The following is a 22530-nucleotide window of genomic DNA, read 5'->3' as shown; positions in this document are numbered from 1 at the left end:
TATGTATAGAAATATGCATAGCAAATCGATTTTCAGTACCCTACAACTTTGCAATAATTTGAAGGGCAAGTAAGTGCCTTGATTTTTCCTTTCTAATATTGAAAAAAAATCAGGAAAACCTAATTGGAGTTGAGTGAGAATAACTAGGAGAAAACCTGGCACCTGGTGCAACATTAGTTTGTGCCAAGATATTTTGATGAAGTATTATAGGAGGAAATCTACTTGTTCAAGAACAGATTTTTACAGAGCAGCTTAATGTTCTGAATGTGCTAAATTATCTGAGTTGAATTCTGTTTGTTTGCTTGGTGTGGAAGGTAAGCATGCTGAAAATGTAACTAAAAAGCATTTGCAAAATGTGTAAGTAGGACACCAGCCAGTTCCAAATTTTGTTTTCTTTCACAGATTTTTAAAAGATCCAGCGTTATTGTTTATTGTGGGGGACTATAGATAGCTTTTGTGTCTGTGGCTAATAATAGACGATGTACTTTCCTTAGCGCGCTGTGCTGAAGTCCTGCTTCTGCTGTAACTGAAACCAGTGGTGTGGTATTCATGTCGGCTTTAGGAGGGGCAGGATCAGCCCCTAAAATTGCAGTTTACCTTGTGGGGTTTTTATGTTGGAAAGGATATGGACAGATGATTTCAAATGTACATGGGAAGCTGCAGTTAACCATATCAGCTGCTTCAGTCATCTTCTGACTGCGTCTTATTATCAGAACTGGAATTTTCCCCCCAGTTTTAATCAAGTGGATGCCGATACAGCATACATGAGCACACAGTGCTCTGCTGAAGCACATTAGCCTTGGGGTGCAGAACCCCAACCCTGCAGCGGGCTGTTGGCAAAGCTCAGAGTTGGCATCAGTGTCTGTGGTGGGGTCACGGAGGTGCTGAGATCAAAGGATGCTCTTCCAGCTGGAATCCCAAGCTAACCAGATTTAGCAGCATCTGAACCGTTTAGTAGTATGTGTGAATAAATACATGTATGAAATCAGACTGAGAAAAGGAGGGATAGCTGATGCTGGGTAAAAGGCAAAGTCTTGAAGGAAGGGTGTATGGGGCTGGTACAGCATGACAGAGATGTCAGCAGTGCTGGGTGCCATGTGGCTGGTAAAATTGGCAGGGGGATTCTGGTTTCGATGGGCTGATTTCTTTCAAGAAGTTGCTGTTCCTGCAACGTTTATTTTCACGATGATTTTGTTGTGTCGCTTAAGGCCTTTCTGTCAAGTGCAATGTTGAAAGGTTTCTTTTTGTTTAAAACCAAGTTGGCTATTCCTGGGTTAGGTAATAAAAATAAAGGTAATTCAAAACTTACATCCATTGATGAAAAAGGGGGTTTTGTCGTAAATGTGGCATTAAACTAACACTGGAGCATTTCAATTAAGAAAAATAAGTAAATAAAAATAGAATTGACCAGAATATGAACTACTCTGTGTGAGCCTCTCTCATGCAGTCAGTTTTAGTATAGACACCCCTTTTTTGGCGTGTGTCCCCCCCCCATCCTCCTGAATTATAGGCCTAATTTGTCACAACATGTACCTCCCTGGATTTAAAAAAGAAAGCAAATTAAGTCTTGGGTAATTACAATAATTACAGGATCGGATGAACACAAGGTTCAGTGTGTGTGGTGTCTTAGCCCTCAGTTCTCCCTGTTTGTCCCTGTCCCTGGGCAGTGCAGTTCCTTGCCCAGAGCATCAGTTTGCATTACTGACTCTCGGAGTCTTTGATGGAGAGAGGGTGAGCCCATCCGAGGGATGCTCTTTGATACAAAACACCAGTGAAACTGCACATTGCACACTCCACAGTAGACAGCAAAAGCCACCATTTGGATTGCTTTAATTTACCTAGGTTTGAGGCCAAGATGATGTCTGAGGCCAAGATGATGTCCTTCCCTTGTCAGCGCTGGTGACAGAAGGCAGGCTGGAAGCCATAGTAGAGGCATATACCTCCTATAGAAAAGACTTGAAGTACCCATGTTTTTTCTGCTTGCTTTGTCTGCCTGCGCAGTTCTCGTATTGAAACTTGTATTCTGCAGATAAACATGCAGGCAGCTTTACTCACGTGACTGGTGGCACTGGTGACAATGGGGCTACTGTCCTGCACGCACTTCGCTAAGCTGGCTTTCTTATTTGTCATTTTTTTGGAAAGGTCTATTTGAGTCTGTTCAGTGGAAATTGGGAGTTTCACATTTCCAGATAGACGTGCTTGTTAAAATCCCAGCCTGCACCTGCGCCTGATAAGCCTGTCTCTGATTAAACCTTTTTGATTCCAGTAAATATCTGAAGACCTTTGTATCTCTGAAGATTGCAAATCCAGGGCTTTATTATTTAAAGAGGTGTCAGTTCGTTAGTGAAAAATATAACTGGAGAATATAGGTCATCACTGGAACTGGTAAATGGTATGTCTTGGGACACTGAGTTTATTAATTGAAAGCAGTCTGAATGACAACACGTTGTAGATTGACTGTTTCTGGTTAATGTTGTTGTCATTGCACTCTGTGATACAGTTATTAAATAGGTAAAATATTTTACCTTTTCATATGGAGCCATACACTTACTTCATCTGATTTAATGGAACTATAATTTTAATTATGATTATTACCTTAAATTATAATTAAATTTATGTGGTTTAAATTTACATTTGTGAAAATGGCTGTGTGATGAAAGCAGAAATCAGCTTCGCATTAACAAAAAAAGAAGGGTTTTTTAACTGCATCTTAGTATATGCTCACAGCCAAAGACTAGCATGACCTACTTTGCAACAATAACAGAGGAATCAAGCCGGGTTTTTTTGTTGAAGTATCTAAATTGGCCATGAATGCTACCTACTCATTCGTTTGTAAGTATCTTTAAAAATAGCTATTGTATCTATGAAACTTAAGGGTTTTTTTTTTCTCTTTTCCTTTTATTTTCATGTAGATAATTAGCACCATGGAGCCTCAGGTGTCGAATGGCCCTACTTCCAATACAACCAATGGACCCTCCAGCAACAGTAGAAACTGCCCTTCCCCCATGCAGACAGGGGCTGCTACAGATGACAGCAAAACCAACCTCATAGTCAACTATTTACCCCAGAACATGACCCAGGAGGAGTTCAGGAGTCTCTTTGGGAGCATCGGTGAAATTGAATCCTGCAAGCTCGTGAGAGACAAAATTACAGGTAAGCGCTTCATGATGTTATCTTCATGTGCATCAGGGTCGGTTTGCATCTGAGGTCAGCAGAACCTTGGTGCTTACATTGCACGTGCTTAGCATAGGGAATGCTGCAGATACTGTGGTAAACCTTTAGTTTTCAGTGGTACAGAACAACTGTAAGAGAAGTCCCTTGTCTTTCAATCTCCACACAGATCTGAGGGGAGGTATTAACATTGCCAGTCTTCGTGCATGTAACGCATTGTGCAGCTTCTTGGTTCAGAGCTCAGATAATGGCATTGCCTTCCTGATCTTTCTAGATTTTATTTAACATTGACTTGAGTTGTAAAAGGGTAGTCTAAAGGGCTTGAGCCAGCTGACCATTCCTAATTCTGACTACTGCCTTTGCACCTCACCATACCTTCATCAAAATTTTGCTTATTAACGCTGTGAAGTCAGGATGGTTCTGCATGCCCATCATGGCTTGTTTACCACGGTGCTCTGCACAGCAGGGCTCTGTAGTTGGGTACCACTGCTCTGGTTTTCATTCTGACATTCGTGGATATTTGTTAATGAGCTCTGTTCCCTGAAAACATTTCAGTTTGCCATGATAGCTTCCCACATGAAACGACACCCATTGGTAAGGTGCCTTCAGAGTAAGAAAAGCCTCCCATTGCAGATCATATCTCAGAGGAGAGATGTCTGCACTACCACTAGAGGAGGTGTGGACAGGTGTAGCCTGCTCTGTACCCTTGCTGCCACAGCCAGGAATTCACTGATGCACAAGAAGATGATAGGATGAACAGTCAGCTTTTATAGCTTGCTTTATAGGTTAGTTTTATAGGTTGTGTGTCTGCTCGCACCGTAGGTGGGGAACAGCTGAAATTTCACTGCTGTTCAGTGCATCACCAGTGCTGTTATGTTTAGCACAGAGAGCAGCAGCCTTGGGAAGGAAAGGGTTCCAGAAAAGGAGCTGTCTCCTCTCAGATGCACTCCTGGCCACTTGGGTGTGCACTCTGGAAAGAGGCACCATGTAAAGATGAGGGATTAAAATGCAAATCTTCATACCTACTTCCATGACAGCCTGGCAGCTGTTGTTATTGGCAGCATTAGGAGGATCTGCTTAATGCTTTTAAACATGCAATGCTTCTTTTTTATTTACTTCCTGACATACAGCAATGTTCTGGTGAACGCAAGGCACATAACAAATGGCAGTAGCTGCAGGGCAGCTCAAGTTCTCAGAACTGTAGTCCGGCAGAGCTTTCTTCAGCACATTGACCATGATGTATCTATTTCAGTATCTCTTCTGATTTGGCCACAGCTTCAGGGGTATTAAAAGGAAGATTGAAAAATGGAATTGACTTTTATTTATTCTTGGGGGTTTTTCCTACTTAAAACCAGATTGCTTAAGCTCCCACTCTGAAATTTGCCATGCAAATAACTGAAGTCCTATTCTAAGATAGCTGGCCCAGTATCTTGGTGTGCCGTAGCGACCTTGATATCTGCCACCAGACCAGTTTAGCTCCGTACCATTGTTCTTCTTTTAGACTGAAAATAATCTGAGGAATTAAGTTGCAGGTTAATTCAGTTATTTAACACAAAAGTGAATACTTAACCCTCATCTGCAGGAGGCTAGTGGGCCTAGCTTGAATTTTGATCATGGCAGGTCCAGTGTTTCTTGAGCTTTATTGCTTTTCGTATCACTCAAAATTCATGGTGGTTCCCTTGCAATATAGTTTCAAGACTTTAAATATTGTGTTGTTTTCAGGGAATTGGCTGTCTTTGAACAGAGAGCAATTACTTCATCAGCTAGGAACAGTATTCTTTTTGTTTCATTCCATCTCCAGGCTTTTGTTTCTATATTTGAAGATGTAAGAAGTTCACGATATGATTTTTGGACATTTCTTGGGTGGTTTTTTTGCCTGTGCTTTTTCCTTCCATACAAAGTGTGTAAATCTTCATGATCAGGAAAATACTTTAAAGGAATCATTCTTTATAATAATTGGATGCGTTGAGGACATCACCCCTAAGTGATTGCGGAGCCTACAAGTTGTTCTAAAAAGGGATGCAGGTACAAAAGAACCATATTCACAAAGAAAATTTCCCCTTCAAAGTCTCAGTGCCATTTCTGAAAACAGAATTTAATCTGCCAAGATTTTCAGGCCTGTTATCAAGGCATTGTGCAACATTGCTAAATTTTAGGATGCATGTTCATTCCTCACATTCAATTCCAAGTTAGCAAATCGAATGTGGTCCTCTGCCAGATGCAGTCCGTGTTTTTAAAGGTTCTTAGAACATTGAGAGTAACAAAATGGAAATGCACTGAGGTCATACCCAGCTCATCTTTCCGGATCGTCATGTAAGTGTGTTCTTCATTAGGCTCTCTGAGATTTTATGGGTTTTATTGGGAGGGGAGGGGTGGAAGTATGCCAGTAGCCTGTTACAGAGATGACTGGCTTCTCAGGGGTGTTTGCTTTTTCGTCCTTATTAAAAATCAGTGTAGATTCTCTGACAGCGAAAGCTGTGTTACAGAAGAAACAGTAAATTCTTATGCTATTCTTGCTGAACTGGTGGAAGTCTGAAACAGTTTAGGTTTTGTCTGCTTTGAGGTTTTTCATTGTTTCTGTTCAAAACTTTGGTTTTTACACATCTCAGCTAAGTGTGCACTGTTGCCATGTGCCTCTAGACAAACACTGGAGCTGTTTCCATTAAAAATGCGGGTTGTCTTCATAGATAGTCAATATGTCTCCTCCTTGCTAAGGTAAAATATCAAGTAAATCAGGGAAAGCCAGAATAAAAAGATTGCTTCCAGAGAAATAGAGAAGGTCATAAACCAAAAAAAGTCATTAAATAGTTACCCTGACAAAACCGTATTAGAGAATCTCAGATGTATTTCTGGGGCTAGATAGGATTGAATTGCTTCATGGAAAAGATTTGATTTCCCCTGTCCTGTTAAGGAATTGCACAGATTTTTGTGAAATAATGCTTTGGCTCCCAAAATACTGTGTTTTTTTCCAAGGAGTTCAAAGCTAACCAAGATCTTCTAAATATACAGAGGATCCCTTTGAGAGATTTTGATCTCAACTTCTGTATTTATTTTAAAATCGATTAACCAATATGTGTCAGGAATAATCTGCCCTGATTCTTTCTGCAGGCTTAGAACGGTAGTAGGGTTTTTTAAGAAAATGGATTCGTGATGTTACCCCTCGCTTTGGAAAGACACATATTTAAACAGGCATATTCCTTCACTAAAAAAATATGCTAATTTGGTAGTACACCGTACTGAGTTGAATAGGAATGACAGCTTCTAAGACAGCCTTCAATTTGGTATTCAAAACCAAAATGGTAAACTTCGGTTTTGTTTGGTAGCTTCTGAGAACAGGCAGGATATACAGTAGCATTTTTAAAAGATGCTAATGACTTGAAAGAGGAGATGGAAGTCAGGCATACATTTTAATTATGGGGGAGGGGTTGCGATGGAAAAACGGGGGTTTTTTCACTGCAGAGATTTTAAGGGAATGAGACAAGGAAAAACAGACTGAAGATAGTTGCCTTCATTTGGCAGGGGTGTTTAATAAAAGCAGAACTTGTGGTTGTAAAGTGTGCTTATTAAATTCTTCATTTACACTACCTAATTAATTCTAGCATTTTAAATTAACAGTGAAACTGGTCCCTGCTGTACCATTTCATAGCTACAGCATATTTCGTCCAACAACCCAGTTGTTCAGGTTTAATCAGCTGCTCTCCAAAAATGAGAAGGAACTTGAATTAAAAAAACCCAAATGGCATAAACATTTTAGAGCAGTGTTAGATGGGAGAGAGGTGACTTCACAGAGGAATGCTACAGCTGCAGATGGATGTGAGGCTCAGCCCCTACAAGCGACGCCTGAACTCTGTAATATTGAGGATGTCCTTTATTTCTTTTGTCCAAAGAAAGCCAGTGATAAATATCTTCCTGACTTGGGGAAGGAGAGGGCTTGAATGCATCAGAAAACTTTGAGAGAAGAAATGCTGAACTTGTTTTGTCCCATGTTTGAAAACAAAAGATCCAGTCATCATAGTGTCTGTCAGAGATACTGTACTTGCTACTGGCCCAGCAAGTTGTCCTTGTTGACATAGATTGTGTGTGGGAGATGGGGATGTTTGTTACTAATTTTTTTAATTGATTTGGAGGCCTTAGCTGAGATCTAAAGGATTATATTCTTGTTTCTCTGTAATCTGCTCAGGAATTCACACCTGGGAATCTTCAAATGATTGGTATCTAAAAATCTTTGGATCTCAAGTAATCTGTCATATCTTACAACGATCCAGGCACACTGTAAAGCTGAATGCTTATTGATACTGGTTTTCTGTGCATCACTTAACTTATGACAGAGTTTGCATATTCCTGCTGTGTGGTACAATTTGATGTTCTCTGCATGCATAATCAGGAACTTCATTGCTCCTCTGTCCAATATGCAACTCTGTTTTTAAATCATCCCTTTTAAATTTGCAATTCTTTTAAGATTATGCACAAAGATTTCTTTTTAATTTTAGGTATTTATAGTAAGACTGATGCAGACTTAGATTAAAACTACAGTTGAGAAATAATCATGGCATTGTAAGTGTAGTATAAATATTGATGATCCCAGTGAAAATCCAGGACAGGAAAGCTATTGACTCAAAGCAGTAGCATTTGTGTGTTGTCACATGTTAGGAGAGGAAGAAATACTGACGGTTTTACCTACAGTTCTCTCCAGGTCATGGTGTCCATCTTGGGATAGAGGTGGGACTCTGAAAGCCCATCATAATGGAAAAAGGCAAAGCAAAAACAGGATTAATGGCTAAATTGAATTAAGGAAAGAGGCCTTTGGTAATACAGTTCATGACAATAGGTAACCATGGCATGGTTACATCTGCATTGGAAAGACTCAACTGGACATTTTGGAGATTTTAGTAAAATAGTGCCACATTGTCGTGGGGGGAATACTTATTTTTATTCAAAGGAAATAGAAACTGGGGATAGAACATGTATTCCCTGAAGATTTCACTTATAAAGGCTACCAGTGTTTTACATGTGTTTTCTCTAGGAATTTTGTGAAAGGATGTACCTAAAGTGTTTCTGATTAGAGGAAAAAAACATGACCCATATGCAGATAAATACAGCTTACTGTGAAAACCAGTGTTGCTGCCTGATCCTAAATGATTGAAAATCTAATCTGAGCATAAACTGCTTTTACATTTGATGTCCAGTTCACTGATTGTGCTTTGAAAGTGCTTTCCATTTTGAGATATTACTGGTTCCAGCAGTTTGCGCCACTTCAAATATATTAAACAGATAGGATTATAGAATGAGGGATTATGTTAGATAAGACTTATAAACTCTTTAGAAAGTATGTAAACACTCATGCCTCATGGCATAAGCCCACCTAATAACAGGGTTTAGGAGAAAAATACCTTGTAGAGGTGGTTTATTCCCTTATTGACTTGGAAGGGTTTTTTAGTAATTCTGCATAAAGCAGTGGTAACTACTCACTGATCTCTGATCATTTATTTGGTACAGATCTTGCTTGACTAGACTGTGTTAGCAGCAGTTGATTGCTCCAGTAGTGGATGAGAATTAACAGAATCCTTCAGAACAGGGTAAATAAAAACAAACTTACTGTGATGTTCACCATTTCAAAGTGAATATAATTTGGCATTTGGTTTGATTGCATTTAAAGGCGGTGTTTAGTAGTGCCCCTTGAACTGGCTGTATAGGGAATTCCTGTAAGAAGCAGTGCAGGTTTTTTGCATTTTACTTCCTTGCAAGCGAAAGACTTAATATTTGCTGAAATAGAAGACATATTTATTCAGCAGAGTACTCTGCTAGAGTTCTTTTGTCTGAAAAAATAATACCAGGTTAAGTGAATTGTAGATTGACCTCGCTGTATTTTAGTAGGTAGAGGAGACTTGTATGGTAATTGTTCCTTTGTGTTGAGTGCATGGTCAAAATGCAGTGAGAAGAGAGTGGTCAGGTAGAGAAGTACAACTGCAGTTGAAAGTGAAGAGCCCAGAAATGCAGAAGTCTAAAATAATGTGGTTTAGAGCTGAAAAAAGAAAATGCTTTCTGTGAATCAGATAGAACATAGAGCATGCTTCAGTTTTTGGTTGTAATCTTTGTCAGCTACCTTGGATCATGTGCAGAAAGTACAGTATTAGAAGATATGAACAAAACCAGACATGCTTCAGTCTTCTAAACCTAAAATTTAGAATTATTTTTTGAGACTGAATATGTAACTCTGAAAGTCATTAATACCTTTAAATTGATCTTAATTTGATAGCCTAGTTGCTTCATTTTTATAGCCCCTTATTTCCTGAAGTGTATTCTGTTCTTCAGCGGAGATAAACCTAATTTCAGCATTGCATACCGTATTCTAAGGCCTGCACATTCAATACAACCCCCAAATATTGATTACCTAAATGAAGATTTGTAGTATCTGAACTAAATTTATTAGCACTGGGAGGGAAGGAACACAGAACCAGAAGCGACGATCTTAGTGCTGGATTTCTGAACCGTGTTTGGCATGGTTTGATGTCTGTTCTGAATGCTGAGGAAAATGGTCAGATTTGCATCCGTCATTTTCTTTATCGCCTCTCTGCAGTTGTCTGGTGCATACTCTGCGCCAGCGAACAAAAGAATTTTGATTTCTTGATTATTAGAAAAAAGCAATTGAAATGAGTGGTGAGGCAAATAGGCAGAAAGCAGAGAGGCATGACCCTTGTGCTGTGAAAGAGCTTTCTAATTAACTCCAGCAGTTTCAATCCCGAGCTTGTTCTGAAGGGTATTAAATGTCTTCAGTGCATATTTAGTTATTCTTCACCGTTTTTGACGGCTTGGTTTGTGTAAATAACATCACCTTTCCATCAAGTCTAGTGAGGAAGGATTAGCAGTATGGTTTTCCTCAACAGCATAAGCACACCTACACCCCCAAAATCGTGACTTCCAGAGAAGGTTATTTATGAGGCTTCTCAGTGTGTCTGCTGACTTTCTAGTCTGAGACTCTTTTTGCATCCTGCATGTCATCTGCATTGAAGATTAACTGTTTACCAGGGAACAGCCAGGTGAAATGGTGGAACTCTCTGATGACAGTCCATCCTTAATCTCCTGTGTTATCTGTCCTTTTTCCCTTGTTCTGTCTATCCCTCTAGAAGCACAGATGCTCTGCTTCAGAACTCAAGCACAGGTCTTCTGTCCCTAACCCTTTCTCTTTTATTTCCTTTTAGTCCCAGGACAACAAGGAGAAAGGGGATGAAAGGAATGAGAGAGTTCCAGGAAAGCTCAGGGAGATTGGCAGCAGTGTCCACTAATGATGCGCTGTGTTCCAGCTGAGGCAGGGTCTTTTGGGGCAGCAGTAGACAGTACAGCGAGAGATACCTGTCAGGGCTCTGAGGCTGATTTACCCACCAGCTCATCTGTTCCCTGCTATTCAAGACCTTCTGCCCTTCAGCCATGCCAACAAGCAGCACGGCTGTGCTGTGGCTTGTCACCTCTGCCCATCTCTGCAAGTGCTCTTGCTAGACAACTTGTCCAAGAGCACAAGTGCCTTGTGTAAAACCAGTCTAAATGGTTTTGTAAGTTGCTTACTTCCTGCTCTCTGTTTTCACAAGACTGCTTTTCATCAGTGCTGCATTATGAGTTTCTTCCTGGCTTTAAGATGGTGTTTAGTAATCTTATGACCAGGATAATTTGACTTGCCTGCAGTGGCTGTTTCTCAGTGAGTCAGGAAGTTCTTGCCCCTTCTCTGCTGCAGAGCTGATCCATCATCACTTGACTTCCTAGCGTGCAGGTGCTTTTCTCTACAGCCGGAAGAGCCGTGCAAGATGATCTTCACCTTGACTTCTGGGAGTGGCTAGCCTCAGACGTTCATATCAGTATTGGAATCTGCTGCCCATGGGAGTGTATGCCCTTAGCACTCCTGTATTTTTTCCTCTCGGTGTTTTCTGCTAGCTCAGTTGGTGTGTAGTCCCTATACTGGTAAAACAAAGTAGCTCATCAGACTCCATCCAGTTGTACCCCATCCTTCAGATCTTCTTTGCTACTGGGGTTATTCTGACTGACTTGAGCAAGGAGCCATTTGTATGATTGAGCCAGCCTGTTTTCTTTCTACTTGTCAACTGAGATGCCATCCGTAGAAGGCAAAGATCTTTTGGGGATATCTGCTGCATGGAGGTCTTGACAGGCCTTAAATCCTTTCCTTCTTCTTTGCTTCTAGAAAACTTCAGAAGTTCAATCCCATGAAACTTAGGGTATCATCTTAATTTGACTTACGGTTAAGAGGTGTTAATTCCTAGTTATGTTATATTATTACGCACAAGAACATTCAGAGAAGGGGACTTACCACCGTTTTCTACCCCTGTGTATCCTTAATGCTCCTCACCATCTATTGATTTCTCCTATTTAAAGGAGTTTCTTTTGCTGCCTTAATTGGGAGTCCAGCAACCCTTGTATGCAGTTCACTGGCAATTGTGTGCCTAGTCAGCACTGGTAACTTTCTTGGTAATCTTGTTGGCTGTTGGAAGTTGTTCTGATGCTGAGTGTTTGCCAACAGACAAGCATATATCTTTGTATTTCAGCAGCATTCTTATGTCCTAAGCTTCGTTCCTGGAGTGGTCATTGGTAGAGTATTGCAGCCACTAACTTTTTAAACCATCTATGGTACAGCCTGAGTCTTATTCAGGCTGTTCTGCATCTCTGCATGCCTGTTAAGACAGGTTTTGCCCAGGTGTCAGATTTTCCATTTCTGTGATGCCGCAGTCTTGGATATTTCTCATCCTTGTGAGATTTTGGTTCCAAAAAGAGTAGAGAAGGAGGGGAGGAAAGCATCATGCCACTCAAGTCAAAATGCATTTCTTTGACTTTGTTCACTGACTTTGCCTTGGTGACTCCCTGATGGGGTTTGTTGGACATAGCTGCTGTTCTCCATTCTTCTTGAGCAGAATCTGTCACTGGCTTTGCAGGTGTTGCTATTTGTCCCTGCTAGGAATTTCAGTGCAAGTTACTGACTTCCAGGATATTGGACTAGGCAGACTTCTGCTCTGACCTAGTACTGCTGTTCCTATGACTCTCACAGCATCTGTTTAATCAGTGGAATAAATCAGCTTGAAGGGAAAAAAACCTGAATGTTTCTATTATTTTTATTCACAAGGGCCCAGACTGTTGTTGGTTTTGGTTTTTTTTGTTTTGTTGTGTTTGGGTTTTTTTCTGTCACAGTTAATGGTTTTTAAGGGGTGTTGCAAAAGCAGATGGACAGAAAGCTGTGTCATACTCACCTGCAAGCAAACAAATGGCAGCATTGCCAGTATGATTAATTGCTACTGTACTTGAGGGGCTGCTGTTCCTGTGGTAGAAGGTTTAATGTGCCTACTTCCCTACCCAAATAACTGTGCTCACATTCATCTTAAGGTACCTTAAACTAGATATCAATAGGCTTCCTCTTATTACAGCATTCTAGAACCCACAGAATGAAGCCACCCTCCTCAGGATGCTGTTGGTTAGATGTGGGGAGTGTTTTGACTTTCCCCTTTGTGAGGATGGGTAGGTAGGGCAGGGGAATATTGAACATGTAACAAGAAAGTTTTCTCCAGCAGTTCCTTTTCTAGACTCCTCTGTGCTATATCTGTGTCATTTCTATTTACCAGTGCATCTTTCTCCCATTCCTCTATGTTTCCTTTGAATATTTGCCTGCTCTAGAAGCCACTTTGTCTAAAACAAAAACAACCAACCAACCACAAACCAACATTAACAGCTTGGGAGCATGACTGGTTACATTTTTCCCCCTTTGCTGTCTACTACATTGGAATAGCTGCTTCATTACCTTGATTTTGTTCATTGGTGGTAGGATTGTTGTACTTAATTGCTCCAGGTTAGCTATGTTTAAGTACTTTGCCAAACTGGAAACAAGAGGAAAAATGTGTATGTTTTCCTTCTTTGTTTACCGTCTACATGTTTAATACTGTGAAAAGGTTTCTTACAGGAGTTGTGTATCATAAAACCTGCGCTGCTTTTGGTGGTGGTCAGCCAGCAAGAATGGCTTGTAGTCAAGACCTCAGTACATGGTGCCTCCAGTGCCATACAGGGGGTAGTGTCACAGGAGAAGGTGTTGGCTGATAAAGATGAAATCTGCCACCTTTAAAAAGAAAAGATTTGTACACAAGTCATGATAATTTCTCTTTTAAGCAGTTTTCTTTTTCATTACTTCTATTACCTGCAAGTACCTAAAAGGAATATTATAAACATTTGAAATATACTTCAGCTTCTGCTCTTTGTTCTAAAATTTGAAAGGTCTGTCTCAAAGCCAAAGCAAATTTGTTAAGTAGGCTCACTGCAGTCTGAAGTATCAATGGATAGCAAAAGTCTTGTAGGTAGCACATTTTGGACTACGATAAAGTGGCTTTACTTCTCTCAGCATCTTTCCAGATGCTGTGTAAAGTAATCTGCGTAAATCTAACTATTACAGATTAACCTCCGTAGCTGTCAGGTTGCAGCTTTTATTTATGTTTTTGCTGATCACATTAAAAATGCTGTAGTCACAGGTTGTGTGGCTGATATTAAATTTTGCATTCCGGTCTGGAATAAATTACTTTCCTCTGTGCACTGGAAAAACTGGTTAGTAGAGCTCAAAGAGTTTAATTAGTAGGCTGTTTATGAGACAGAATAGGTGTTCTGAGTCACTCTTCAGAATTACTGTGAAATTTTAGTGTTGTGGTGGCTTTTGTTTTTTGTTGTTTGACAGAGGCAGAGGTACAAAACCTTAAATGTTGCTGAATTAAATCATTTAATGACAAAATTACCAGGGCTTTTTGAATTTGCAGTCCCTGGGTTTCAGATATCGCTGCTGCGATATATTGTTATGTCCTACTTAATATTCTTGTTTTGCAAAACAGTCTTGTTTCCTTCCAGTTTTACGTGCCTCTGCCATTTCCTGTAGACTGGAAGTGTTACTGCCACTGTTTCCATATAAAATGTTTCCGGGTTTGAGGATGCACTGTATTTTCTTGTCTTAGCTGTACATTTCCTTTCCCAATTCGTCTGTTTGTGTACCTCTTTTCAGTGAGAGAGCATGTTCTCTTTTATCCAGATAACAAAAATCTCTCCTATAAACCAGATTGCATGTCACTTTGTTAAGCCACAACTGACTTTTCAGTTCTGACCAATCATGGAAACCTTGGGCAGTGCACAGGCTGTGTTGTGGTTTCTGTCCTCCTGCCTTTCCTGTCCCCATCACTCCACCACTCACTACTATAGCCTTCCCATAAGCTTTCACTTTGAGTGCCTGGCATCACTTTTTTTTTTGTGCAAATCTTGATATATTTATACCAAAATTGTGCAGATTTTACCCTATGAGATCACTGTCTCTGAATGTACTGTCCCTTTAGTTGAAGCCCGACCAGTGAAAAAGATCACTGTTTCTTTTGGTTTGCTTTCACTTTGTCCTTCATTGTTCAGTATTAATTTTTTTTTAGTTGCCTTCCACTTTCATCTAAATCTCAAATACCAGCATTTGGGGTGGGATGCAGGAAGGGAAGGTAAGTCTGCTGTGATGAGGCAAGTACCTCTTCCATGACCTACTGATTCACACAGCTGGAGTGCATTTTCTCTTTGGTTTCAGACTATGTAAATTTTACTCTCTTTAATTTTGTCTTCTGAGTAACAGTTTTACATAGCGCACTCTTAATATTTCATCTCCAGTCATAGTCTTCACACATTTGCATTATCTCTAGCATTTTGCTTCTCCTTTTAGTCACAAGTTAGCCAAAGGACAGCATATTTTAATGATGTAACACTGGGCACTGCTAATCTTTCATCCTAAGTAGCTCTTAAGCCTCAAGTCATGCTTGATTTTAAAACCTGGTGGTTGCTGAAGCTTTGGTTCCCTTCGGTTTATTGCTTTCCGAATCCCCAGTACATACACTTCTTGTTATAGTTAAGTGCAGTCTTTACCATTCTCTATGTACCACTGGTCAAGTGATGCTGTATCCCATTCCCATGATGTGACATTGTCTACTTGGCATGTGAAAGGCTTCCTATCACATATTGTATGCTTTATTTAATGCAGTAACTTCTTTAATTCCTGATGCAGTTATCTTTCCACACCACTGCTTACCATTTTTAAAGTGCGGCTATGTTTTTCCTTTTTTCTCCGGGTCTGTTTGCTTTCACTTTTTCTGACAGAATATTGTTTTAACTTAACCTTTTGTTTCTAATGTCTGCATTCTTGTGTTTGATTCGTCTCTTCTTCAGCATAGAATTTACTGTTTGGGATAGACAAGTCATGGCTGTTTCTTGTCCATTCATGCCTGTCCCCAGAACACTGGATTTTTATAGTACAGTCCCTGTTGTGTTCTGGGACAAAGCGGGGAGGAGTGCAGCCTTGCTCTTCTCAGAACAGCTGCTAATTCAGAGGCTGTGTGCTCCTTGAAGGAAGGGGGAGGAGAGAAGATGAAGGGAAAGCAAGAGGTGTAAACCATGGGGCAGGGGGAGATCCAAATACTTGTTCAGAAGTGGAACTCAGTTGTCTTACGTCGGGAGCAGTCGCTTCTGAAAACATACTTAATCAGTTGCTTGCACTAGTATGAGCACACCCATGCTTAAAATCCAGTTTTACACTTAAGCCTGATAAAAGCAGGAAAACAAAAAAAGAGTATAATACATTCTGCAGTATGATATGTGCTTGTTGTTTACAAGATATCTGCAGCACAGCTCACAGTGGTCCAATGATAAGGTTACTGTCTTAGGGTAGGGGAGATGCAGTTTGAGATCCCCGTTTTAATGACTCTCTTTCTCCGTTCAAGTTCACCCTAGAAATCTTGATGCTTTTCAGTGTTTATTCTCCAAAATAGGACTAAAACTGCTTTCCTCCTGGTGTTTGTGAGGAAAGGTGTGTTACAGAGATAAAATGCTTCCATGCTATGGTAATGGGAACTGCAGAAGACTCCAGCCAAGTCAGCAGCATCTGTCTCAAACTGCCACTTAAGCTTTGCATGCAGATTAGTCCGTGTCCTCAAGTACAGTAATTACACAGCTGACTTTGTTAAAACTCTGTATAGTATGCGGTTAAGAGCAAAGTCTTGTTTTAGGTGAGATGCAGAACATCTGACGTGCTGGAAGTCTTTAAGAGATTATAAGGCAGTATTTGCAAGAGTAGGCATTTTATTGCTGGTATGGTCAAGTTTAAAATGGAGTAATTGCTTGTTTTTGAAAGTCCTCTTAATTTCTGTGGAAGGAGGATTTTTGGGAGGACCTGGTGGTGCTGACCAGCAGCAGGATCAGTCAAAGCATGCTCCATCTTTTTCTGTTTTCCAGGTGGATGAGGGGGACTATTCCAGAATCAGAATTGTTACTGTGTCTAATTTTGAGGGGTAGCAGCTCCTGTCAATTGGCATTTAATTTACATGACAGCTACTCCTGCTTCAGCATCTCTGCAAATCAGGACATTAAATTACACCATCTTGCATTAAGGGATTTGTCAAAACTATGCAGAAGGGCAAAACTTGTGTAATCTTCTCTGGCACTGCCTGGTGAAGTCAAGCTTTGTGACTCACAAGGTGCTGGTTGAATGACACTGCTTTCTGTTGTGGGGAGCTTGCAATTGGGTCTTCAGGGTCTGGCTACGTTTTTGGAGGTCACTGTGTTCAGCTCCTGCTGGTTCTCCTCCAAACAGATGTGGCAGTCCAGGGGTTGCAGTAACCTGACTAGCACTAATCGTTTGATAGCTTTAGCTGCGGTTATAGGATTTGTTTCACATTTTGGGCAATGCTTTTTTTATTCCCCTTTTATTTTTCTGGGCTTGTTGTCATGGTATCTGGCACTTCCCATTCAGATATTAAAATTGAGTGTTGTCTGTATGTCTGGTTCATTTTCCCTATCTTATCCGCTTCCCGAGGGAGAGTTTTACGTGGGATGCAGCATGCCGTTTGCAAGGGCTTCCTTTGGGGAATGTTTTTAATCATGTAGCAATGTCTCTGTTGGAGAAGGCCTGGTGTGAAGAAGCCCCTTCCACCTGGGCTGGAGTTTATTAAATCCTGTGTGCGTAGAGCTCCCGGGGGAGCTCATTGTCCAATTTCTGACACCCTCAGCCCCCCGAAAAGGCTCGTCTGCTGCACAGATGAGCTTTTATCCCAGTCTCTCTGGCACTGCCAGGCTTTAAGGCAGTGATAGGAATTTTTTCCCTGTACATTTCCTATGGAGAGGGACCAGCCTTTGCTAGTTGGGGATGAGGGCTCTAATGCCTTAGGGGAAGAGTTTGGTTGAACAATCTTGTCCCATCTTGAGTAGGTTTGTGTCAGCATATGTGCCTTTATAGATGCTCTAGCTAGAGCTAAGCTTCAGCCTGTGGAACATGGATTTTCCCTGAGGTTTGGGTTTAAGTTTGCTTATTTATTCATTACGAGACCACAGACATGGCTTTTAAGAGGGGATCTGTTATAATGGTATCCCAGAGTAAGTTTGGAACCTGGCTTTCCTCTCAGATAGGATCTTAAGAAGGAGGATCTGCTGACACTCAAATTGTGCTGATGGCTGTTTTTAACCAAGGGTAAGTCATGCTCCTTAATTGTAGGTGCACTGTAGCATCAAAGTGTATCTGGGACTCTAGGCTGGATTGCGTTTAAATACAGATGACTTTAGTAATTTAGAAGGGGAATCTTCTCAAAAGAACTAACAAGCACATCTGAAATACAGTAATTTGATGGAAGGCTCCCAAACAAAACTTATGCCTTCCTACAAAAGGCTAAATAAAAGCTATTTACTACTCATCCTTCTCATTTTTGCTTTGAGAAAGTCTACACGTTTTTCCCTAAATTCTTGCAAAAATGATATATTGTAATAGGAGGAGGGTGCTTTCTTGCTATTCATGGACAACATGTATTAAATACTGGTCTGTACAAATATAAGGAGTCTGTATTCTAAATAAGCTATAGACTAAATGGATGCTGTGAGAAAGAGCTGGACTAAGCACAGAACAAGTTACCCTTCACAACTGTGAACCAACTGGATTGCAGTGAATTGTGACAGTGACAGCCTTAGCTTAATTGTTTGGCCCTAGGAGCAAGTGCGCACAGAAGCTGCTTCCCTCCTGGTTTGCCTCTCCTGTGACTGCAGTGTGCATCACTGGGGTGTCAGCAGGTGCTTCTCCTTGATAAAGGGATGGAGGATGAATGAGACTGACATTGCTGGTATAAAAAGGCATCAAACAAGGAGCAGGATTTGAACTGGTCTCATGATCAGATCTCGTTTTTCCTTGACCTGAATCTTCTCTCTGTAGCTTATCTCCTTTTTTAGGTAAACAGCAGCTCTATTTGTTGGCAACTGTCATAGAAACCAGAAAAAAAAAGGCAGGCAATTGATTTGACCCTTCTTGTACGTTTTGAATATATCTTCTCAAGGGTGTTTATGTAACCTTCTCCAAAAGCCCCTACTTCATGCAGCTTTGCATACGAGTTGCAGTCATTCTTTGTCCTTCCAGGAATGTGTTTGAAATGTCTCTGAAATGGAGTGGAGGCTTCAGGGTTGCGCTCTGAAAATGGGAGTAGCTGAAGCAGGGCTTACCTTGAGTGCCAGTGTGTCTCTTCTGTTACTCTTACTTAGGAGATGGAAGGCATGATGAGTCTCTCTTGCCAGTCTTCCTTGCTTGCTGCTTTCCTTGTCAGCCATGTGGAGGTGGTTTTAAATAGGAACATCCCCAGTTCATGAGAGCATTTTGGGGATGGTTGAAGAGCATGTACAAGTGTGCTTGGAAGAGTCACGGATGGACAGCAAGTTGAACTCAGATGCTTCAGTAAAGAAGCTCACCCTGGCACAAGTTTCTTCCCCTGAATATCCACCAAAGTTGAAACAAACAAATGTTGGGAGTCGGAAAGCTCTAGACAATTGATGGCGAGCATTATTTATCATTGGTCCCAAACCTGGAGTGACTGAAGGCTGTTACTGTCTGACAGCTTCTGCCTGGCTAATGCGAGATGAGCTGTCAGACGTGGCCTACTTCTGAAGGAATGGATTATGTCAGAGAAAAGCATCGGTGCTCGGTGCCGTTCGTGTTATGGCTGTCAGGAGGGCAGCTTTAATTAGGCTTTACATATGGGCAAGGGACAACAAAACTGTGATTTAAGGCAGTTTGCATTGGTTCTGTCCCATTCTGTGCTTGTTTTAATGAGTGACTGTTTACAGTGGGGACTATAGTGCTTTCATGGGACTCTGCAGTCCAGAGTGGTTTATTTTCAAGAGAAAAAGGATATTTTTAAAACTTTCTTTAAACTTCTTTAGTCACAGGTTTGCAATTCAAAGTTGTACTCTTCTATAAGGTGATTTTAGAATCATTCCCAGCAATAGGAAGGTGTCAAGTTTGTCTAAAAAAGTAGTTTACTTCCACTTTGCTTGTGCGAATGATTGCAGCGGAACCTGTGTGAGGAACAACCAGCAAGATTGCACTGCATATTTGGAGCTTTAGACTAGAAGAGATTACTGAACACTCAACACGTCTCGCCAAAACCATCCCTGGATTAATTCCTACTTGAGCTAGACCATAGCTTTTTGGGGAAAAAAATAAAAATCTGGAATTTCCAGTGGTAGAAAATCTGACAAAACGGTTGGTAGGTAGTTAAAATCATGTGGTTATCTTCAGTGTCAAAAACAGAATTAATGCCTTCCCCATAAAAACAGCTTTTGCTTTGTTGTTCATAGTCTGGTTTCTGTTGTTTCAACTGCCAAGTCATGCGAGTTTGGATATTTAACTCCCACGTTTTATCTGCTGGAGAGACAGTATTAAAAAAAAGGGAATATGTACTTCAGATGAGTACTAATGTAGTCCTGTTGAGGTTCCACTTAACCTTTCTTGATTGGGTAGACAGATTGTGACCCCATCTTTCAGTTGAAAGAGTTTTACAGTACTGTAGCCTCTTCTCATAGCACCATCGCCAAGGCATCAGTATCTTTCTTGAAGGATGTACATCAGCACTGGGCCTGGCCCTTCCGCAGCAAAGCACGCAGCCAGATCAGGAACAGCAACTTTTATTTCCCTTTTTGAGTGTGTGGCTTTTATGGCAAGAAGAAATGCGTTAACTCTTTCAGCAGTATTGCAAGCTTGAGAGGTGGTTGCTTATGCGTCACCCTGTATGAGTCCTTCCATTTCCTGTTTGGAAAGTATGCCATAGCTAACTTGATTTGCTGGGGTGTAGTCTTGGGTTTGTGCTACCTAAGTGTATTTATGTGTAGTTTACTGAAGAGCTTAACTTGCTTTGCACCTTCTCTCTGTCCTCTTTGTTCTTATCCTCTCGTCCTGTTTTTCTACAGTTGATGATCTTCAGGAAGAAAGAGTTTGGTTTTTTTCCACTTGTCGATGGAAATAGAGTTTAGGGCAGAGATCTGTTTGCTGAGACAGACCTGTAGAAAAACACTTTCAAGTGATTTCCTATTCACAATTCCCAGTTAGAGATGTTGGCTCATTATTTTTTCTAATACATTTAATGTGTGCCATGTTAATTTTGGTTTAGTCAATTAATAAGCAGTAACAAATCAAGTGCTTTATGGAAGACCCCAGTATATCGATGCTATTAAATCGACATTCTTCAAATTTATAAGTCAAACTTGTAATCTCATCAGGAAGGATGTCAGTTTAGTTTGACAGAATCTATTTTCCATAGACATAATTTGATTGACATTGATTTTATTACCCCTCTCTAATTCTTTATTATTAGAGTCCAGTATTGAATAGTCTCTAATTTTGCCTTGCTCAGCATTAGACTGATAGACCTCAAATTTCTTGGGTCACCCAGTTCTCCCTTTTTGAATTTCAGTGCAAAATTGTCTTTCCTCCAAACTCCTGGAATTTGTTCAGCACTGTAAGAATTACTGAAAATGGCAAGAGAGCCATTTGTGCCCTTTTTTGGAGTCTATTCTATGCGAGTAATCCAGAGCATCTCATTTAAACATGTAGAATCTTAGGAGCTCCTGTTTTAACATCCACCTGCGTTGCTAGTTAGTACTTTATATAGCTTTTTCAGGTGTACATAACACATCTGTTTTCTTTGCAATGTTACTGTCTGCTACTGAGTCAGCATGAGTGTTAAGGGATCTTTTTTCTGTAATCTCAAAAATAAAATGAGCTTTTGTAATTCTGACCTTCACAAGCCAGAGGTTTTTGGGGGGCTTTTTGTTTATATTTTTTCTCTGTTTCCACCTATTTTTCTGTCCTAACTTACATTAGTTCTATCTGTTTTCACTTTATTTCTTAATTAAAAATGGAATTGGCTTACACAGGCAGGTACAGGTCTTCAAATGGCATCGCCTTTTCCATAGCTGCAGGTTTTTCAACGTATGGATAAATTCCATGTATTGGGTATATTGATGTTTCCATATCCTTTCTCATGATTTATTTTAATCTTGGTGATTTTCAGCCCTGAAATGGAGCCTGCTGAAACACGAAACATGTACATTACTAGCTTGGCTTTATATGGGTTTAAGACTGTCAAGTCCGTGATACTTTTTAGCCGTGTTATTGCTCACTTTTAGACCTGTTCTTTACCAGATCATAAGAGGTCCGCTCTGCATTTCTGCGCGCTAGATAAAACATTCAGAAAGAGCAATGGTGGTAGTGATATAACAAGGTGTTGTTTTAGGATCATCTAGAAATATCTCTTGCCTGCCCTACTGAATCGCAGCATGTGATGAACTTGCTGGATTCCAAATCACAGAAAATATTTACTATTTACGGTGCTGTTCCTGGGAAGTGTAGCATGGGAATGAACTTCAGTGTCTGTGTGGGATCCCACTGAGAGGTCCAGCTGCTTGCTTCATGCTGCCAGATTGCGTCCAAAGAAATGTTACCCTTTTTGAATACATGCAATAAGAGTACATGATGGAAAAAAAGCCCCAAAAGTTGCTACTGCTTCACCGTATACTGGAACAAATCCTTCTCTTCTTTCTCTACCAATTCTTAGTTCTTTTCTATCTAGAGCCTGTCTGACATAAGGTGTATTGCTCTTGAGAGTAATTTGGAAATAATATTTTTAGCTGGATATATACTTTCTTGGTTCTTTAGCTGTAAATGTTTATCACACTAAGACTTTACGATGTCTGCCAGCAGTCGTAATGGTTTTCACAAATTATTGTTTTTCTGGGTTTATTTTCTTTTCATTTTTTTGGCAATTGATGGGGTATGATCTCTGTCTCCATTAAATGATGGCGTTGAGGGGAGATGCTTGAAAATACAACATAAAACAAAATGTACCCCTGGAGTGGCAAGAGCTTGAAAGATTTTCTTCCTTCGCCCTCAGTGGTACATAGGAAGGCATATGGCAGAAAGCAGCAACAGGAATTTGCTGGTTGAATCAACTGCACCAAGATTTCAGTTGGTTGCAAAGGATGTAGGGCATCTTTTTTAAGATAAAA

At 40.5% G+C, this 22530-nt stretch overlaps 1 protein-coding gene across 3 annotated transcripts in view; it reads left to right on the top strand.

Moving 5' to 3' along the window:
- ELAVL4 (ELAV like RNA binding protein 4) overlaps positions 1–22530 on the top strand; it is a gene marked incomplete at both ends in the record, with an annotated part of 61631 nt that overhangs the window by 19216 nt on the left and 19885 nt on the right. For 2 of the 3 annotated variants that reach the window (XM_080623356.1, XM_080623355.1), the window contains one exon: positions 2913–3153. In XM_080623356.1, coding sequence (XP_080479482.1) covers positions 2913–3153 — 241 coding nt within the window. Of the gene's footprint in view, positions 1–2912; positions 3154–22530 lie in introns of those variants that run through there. The other variant, XM_080623357.1, reaches the window with a different exon arrangement.

The sequence above is a fragment of the Psittacula echo genome (assembly GCF_963264785.1).
Source record: "Psittacula echo genome assembly, chromosome: 7".
NCBI classification, from domain to species: domain Eukaryota; kingdom Metazoa; phylum Chordata; class Aves; order Psittaciformes; family Psittacidae; genus Psittacula; species Psittacula echo.
Note: the sequence above shows the minus strand (reverse complement) of the source record. Positions and strands in the feature narration are given on the sequence as shown.